At 36.3% G+C, this 6,000-nt stretch overlaps 1 protein-coding gene across 1 annotated transcript in view; it reads left to right on the top strand.

Annotated features, from left to right (window-relative positions):
* Positions 1 to 2,088: 2,088 nt before the first annotated feature.
* CDH8 (cadherin 8) overlaps positions 2,089 to 6,000 on the top strand; it is a 360,605-nt gene continuing 356,693 nt past the window's right edge. The window contains exon 1 of the mRNA XM_080552795.1: positions 2,089 to 2,222. Within this exon, the coding sequence (XP_080408921.1) occupies positions 2,220 to 2,222 (3 nt within the window). The 5' untranslated portion in view covers positions 2,089 to 2,219. The remainder of the gene's footprint in view (positions 2,223 to 6,000) is intronic.

Below are 6,000 nucleotides of genomic sequence, written 5' to 3'. Positions count from 1 at the left end.
TATTTAAAATGTCACAAGGCATTTTATTCTGTATCTTAGCATATATGCAACAAAAGACTGGTGCTACCTGCAAGAAACTTACATGCTAAACTAGAACTTTTTACTAGTGCGTAATCTGACTTATCTGTGACAATAAAATGTTACTTATTTCTCTAAGAGATTCATATATTTGCTTATTATACTAATAACATACAAAAGCTATTACAGAATTGCATGGTGATAAGTAAACTTATTAGGATGGTATTTTCCTTAAGATATTGCTTCTAGTCATATGTGATCCACTGAGCTATATCCAGTTTGAAACAGAAATAACAAAAATAAAAAAATTGAAAACCTTTCTTAAAGAGCCCGCCCATCTAAGAACCAAGTGGATGTTAAGAGAAATACACCAGCAGACCACAAACTATCAGACATATGTTGAATAGCATATCTTTATCTGAGGATTGTACAGTTAAACACCACTGCTCTACTATTAAAATGAAATGACTAGCATATGACATGGAACAGTATAGATTTATATTACAAAGATAAGTATCAATGTTTATACAATATCCGGCCTTAAAATAAATGTAACTCCTTATATTCCATCAACATTAATAATACCAGTACCCGCAAAACTTTATCATGTTCCTGAAAGATGAATTTCCAAGTAACTAATGAACAGACAGCCAAGCTTGCCATTGAATTAGAGTAGCTTCCCCACCACCACCTGTTTAAGAAAAATTTATGTACTCTAAGTTAACTTCTGAGTTTTTAGAAGTGTATCATTTTATAGTCAGGGGAAATAAATTCAGAACAGCTTTAGAATCCCATGTGAATACCCAACTTTTCCAGCTAGAAAGTTGTTTAGATATTTTCCCCCCTTCATCCAGAAATCCAACTTTGCCTACTGGAAATTTATCAATAACAAACACTGAAGCCCCCAAGAAATAAGACATATTTGACTAAATAAGATACACAACCATTTATCTTGCACATAAACATAATAAAATCTAGTTTTACTTCAAGAATTCTAAATCAATCAAGAATTAAAATAACTTTCTACATGAGGCTGAATATTTGTAACTAACCAAACCATACCCACCAGCACCCAGGAACCACCACAAAAGAAACCTCACCACGCAACCTAGGTCAGGTCATTTTTTTGAATTACCCAGCACAACCTCTCCCTCAGCTTAGCAGAAGAACCTGAATGTCTTTATCACTCCCCACCTCCCTAAATAGAACACAAGCTGAAAGAAATCAATACAGTTAAGTATACAAGGCTTTTTTTGAACGGATCAGACTTTTAGAACTATCTGTACTGCCATTTTCTGCTAGACATCTCATAACATGGTATAATATTACAGATTTAATTAGCTAGTAAACACATTTTCTGTGTTAACGATCCCTAAATCCCTTCAGGGAAGTGACACACATTCCTCGGTGACACCTGCCCCCTCAATCCCCTTTACCCTGCAGCACTCCAGAGCAGCATTAATACTATTTTAAAAAGCAAAATTTTAAAATGGGGAAAGCTTCTACAAGCACCTTGGTCAGTTCCAGGTGTAGAAGTTACATAGTAGATCAGAACCACAACTTTTAACTTCAACAAGTAGTACCAAAACAAGCATCTACATTGTATAAAATAACAACACAACACTAGCATACTTGAAAGGTGTTTATACCACACTACTAACAAATCACAACACAGACTTACTTGCAGCACTGAGGAATAACTTCTTCTCAGTAAAGTCACAACTTGAAGCAGTTTTTCTTATGAAAAACAAAACAAAACAAAAAAACACAGAAGTTTTCTTCAACAAAACACCACTAGCATTCTGTTATCTCAATACCAGTGAGGCACAGCAGGAGATACTTAGGCCATATGTTGTACAGCTGCTCTGTGTTATTATCTGCCTCACCTGGTAAGGGTGAGGTAAAACTATTTCCCTCCTTTTCCACTGTTCAAAAGAGCTTAACAAAGTCTGAGGAAAATGCCTTGACTCTCTTTATCCTGTAATGGGGGATGCGCCCTGCTATCATGTTATCTCACTGTGCTCTGCAGTGGAAGTTTCCAGAAAGCACTGAGCAGGGCAGGGCTGTGCTGCTAGGCCTAGGTGAAATGGCGGCGTTTCCACAACCTGCACAGGCTGTGAGGAGCACTTCAGTCTGTGACACCACAGGAAAGCTCACTGTGAAGGAGAATACCACCTTGCCTTGCTGCTTTGTCGCTGCTAATGGTACGGTGACCGTGTTTGATGTTTTTTGGGGCAAGTGGGGAGGTCAGCATTGGGTAACTTCTCTGGGAATTGATGACTGTGGTGGTAAGGGTGTGGCCTCTGTCCCTTCTGTCATACTGCCTTACTTCTCAGACTATGTCATGTGCATTGGCTGTTGCTTCCCCCCAGAAATATTTTTATAGGGCCCTGGTGACTCTGAGGACTAGCTGCCACTGGGGTGTGCTTGGGTGCCTTCTGCCTACTGGGCAGGCTGGCCTTGTGAGTGATTTTATGCTGTTACTTAGATGCAAACAAGGAAATGCTTTTCAGGTACAGGTTTGCTGTATATTTTGTTGTTGTTAGCTGTGTACACTTTAAAGCTAACTTTCTTAGTTGTTTTTACACTGAAATTAACGAAGAGATTTGGGAAGGTATTAAAATTCATCCTTTTCTCAAACAAGCGTCCTAATGTTTCCCCAACTTGTCCTAAGGTTACTGTTCCATTCCCATCAAGGAATTCGTCTTTAGCTTTTGTTACTTGCTGAAGTCATACTGGTTTTTGTCAGGTTTGTTGACCAAAAAAAAGAGTTCCAGCATGTGTTTAAATTTTTCCCTGAACCGAAGTACTTGTTAATGATTTGGTGAAATGTTTTTCAGTAATGTTTCCTTTAGTCTCGATATTAATGTAAACACTTAATACCTCACTTGCATCGAAGTCCAGTCTGCAGCCAAATAATGGTCGCAGAGGATTATTAGGACTGTATAAGCTTGAAGTGTTAGGTTTTGTGCTCCGTTTCTAGCCTTGCACTGAGGATTCCTGGCACTGGTCATTGCGGCGTTCCTCCCCATCAACTCTGAATTTGTTGGAAGTGTTTTTATCCTCAATATATTATTTTCTTTTTCTGCATATGTTCATAAATTTAAAATTCTTCTTCCTAGCAATCATATTTGCTCAATATGTGGATTCCTGTAGCTAATAAGTTTCAGAGCAATAAGCATGTTCAGTATCTCACAGTTACTGTTCTCACAAAGTACAAATTGTTTTTCCTTCCTTTTTTTTTTTTCTTTTGTCATCTTGACTCCACCTGTACCACAAGCAAAGCTTGTTGATAAAGCCAAGGACTCACTTGATAGGCTTTTAATCTAATCTTTACTGCTAATTCTTGTAGTACTAAGGACTCTTATTATTATTATTTATTTATTTATTTATTTTATGAAGCTTCTGTTGCAGAGCAAAATGCAACTGTCTTGATGGCTTTATTTGTGAATTTTCTGCAGGCAGTATGATGTTTGGGGGAGTGGGGTGCAGATTTCTAATTACAGCATTATAGCAGGATTTTACATTTGAAGAATGATCCAATCTTCAGTTTCCTGATAGTCACAAAACTCATTTGTAGTTTTATATTCTTTCATATTTTCATATGAAATTGTTGCAAAATGCAGATGTAATAAAGCTGTTGCTTTTGTCCTTCATGAACACTGATAACTCACTTTTAAATTAAATTATTGCCTCAATTTTCTTCAGATGTCTTCTGTATTTCTAGTGATTTTTCCCTTGTAAGATGTTTTATTTCCAGGTTAAGGCTGTCTGTCTTTTATTTCTCTGACTGCTATTATAGTCTGGTGTGTGACAATTACTGTCAGCTTCAACAGGCTTGAAGATGTTGCAATTCAATCACAACACAGCAGTTTTGTTTCTTCACTGCAATGTGGGCTTCTCTAGGCATCTCAAAGATGACTTCTCTCTGAGGTCAAAATATTTAATGGTATGTTTCACAAGACAGAAGCTTGTAGGCCAACTTTCTTGCATAACACTGAAAAAAAAACCTTTAAGTTTACAGGTAAATTTTAAGCAAAAGAAGAATTGAACTGAAAAGTGCAGCGGAGTTCAAAAGTAGACATCCTACTAATAAAGGTAGAATTGCATCAGGAAAATGTGAGTAGTGTCTGAGGTACTAGTGTATCGCTATGTAAGGTTGCTATTTATATTTTTTTAATAAGTTACTTTTCACTAATGTTTAGCTTCTGTGCTCAATGCACAAACATTCCAGCATATATAGGAAATCACATTTTTCAGTTATATGAACAATTGTCTTGAATCCAGATTTTTTGCAACAAACTGTGAAGTCAATATGTGGGAAATATTTTACATACAGTTTTGAAATTAACATATAAAAATTTCATTTTTACATAGCAGAGTTGCTGCCTGGAAATGATCTATAAGACAGGAGAAGTCAAGAGGAAATTCTGTCATTTCTTCTTCATAGTACGGGATTTCTTCATTTCATCATGTGTATGTGTGATAAAACATTCTGATGGATGAGAAGTACTAGACTGCTGTCCTTCCTGTTCTAACTCAATATTGAGTTGTGTTTGTCACCTCTTGTGAGCTTTCCTAGACATTTCCTGGAAATCTCCTAGGTTATAAACATGGAACTTCAGTACTAGGTCTTTGATCCTGGTAATGTTGTACAGGCTACAAAAGCAATTCTTGCAGGATCGATCTATTAAAGGGGGTTCTCTTAATGGCAAATTTGAGCCCATGGTGTGGATGCTAAGAGGAGAAAAAAAAAAAAAGGTGTCTAATAGCAATTAGAATTCTTGGTTGTAGTTAGTTATATGTAGCTGGTCAAAGCTAATTGGATTTGTTAATTTAGTTTAACAAATTGCTCATGGATTGCTAATTACTTTGCGGCCTCAGATAATAAATTCATTACATCAGCAATTTTCCCATGAACATTGAGTTTTGAAGGATTAGCACTTGCCAGACTGTTCAAGTATACCATGAAAAATGCCTAGAATGAAAATTACTTATTTTGATTTCTAATCCTTTGTTACTTCTCTTAAGAAATCATAAAGTATTAATTTGACTCTAGACTGAGAACTGTGGCAGATTATGTTCATAGTATGAGCACTGTATATATTCCATAGTTCTGAGTCTGAATACTATTTAGAAATCTGTTCTTAATTAGTGTAAAGAAACAACTGTGGTTTTTGTAGTGTTATGGTTTTTATTTTTTTTTAGAAGTGTTAAGGGAACATAACTGACTACAGAAGTAACCTTAAGTTCATTTTAAGTGCAATTCATAAAGGGTCAATACCTTTATTATTATTTTATGGTCGAGGAGCAATTTTAGACACTCTTTATCTGTCTGCCCACTTCTTAACTGGAGGGATGTGTGTTTATTTGTTGCCTAGTTCTGGTATTTGTATGTATGAGTGTTTCTGCGAAGTTGAAACAAATGCCCATCTCTGGAAAATATCTATCTTCCTTGTGCGCTTTTAACTTTTTTTTTTGGTTTAGCTTGATAATTTCAGTTTTGTTGCCAATTTTCTGTGGGTTTACTTCTGATATTGGTGTAAGTGCTTTTGTAGCATCAATGGAAGTATCTCATATATATTTTCCCTGACATGGTAACAGCCCCAGAGGAGCCATTACCATCACATTCCAGGCACTGGAGCTGTTACAGTGTCAATGAAGTGTCTCTCATACTTCCATCCATATGGTAACAGCCCCAGAGGAGTCATTACAATGTCAGTGCAAGTGCCTGAGTGGTTATGATGTCAGTGCAAGTGCTGTTTTAATGCCAGTGCAGAATGGTTGTGCAAAATTCCATAACTGTGATGAAAGAAGGGGATTATTTTTAGCATATTGTTTTGGTTACTCAACCTAAAACGTTTGAATATAAGCTTCAAAGAGACAGAGATCCTCTGTAATGCCCTATATATGTCCTATGGCATGGTAATTAAGACAAAAATTACTTAGGAATATGCAACTTCTACTACACTGGATAGTGAC

Source organism: Anser brachyrhynchus (assembly GCF_964034855.1).
Source record: "Anser brachyrhynchus genome assembly, chromosome: 12".
NCBI lineage: Eukaryota > Metazoa > Chordata > Aves > Anseriformes > Anatidae > Anser > Anser brachyrhynchus.
Note: the sequence above shows the minus strand (reverse complement) of the source record. Positions and strands in the feature narration are given on the sequence as shown.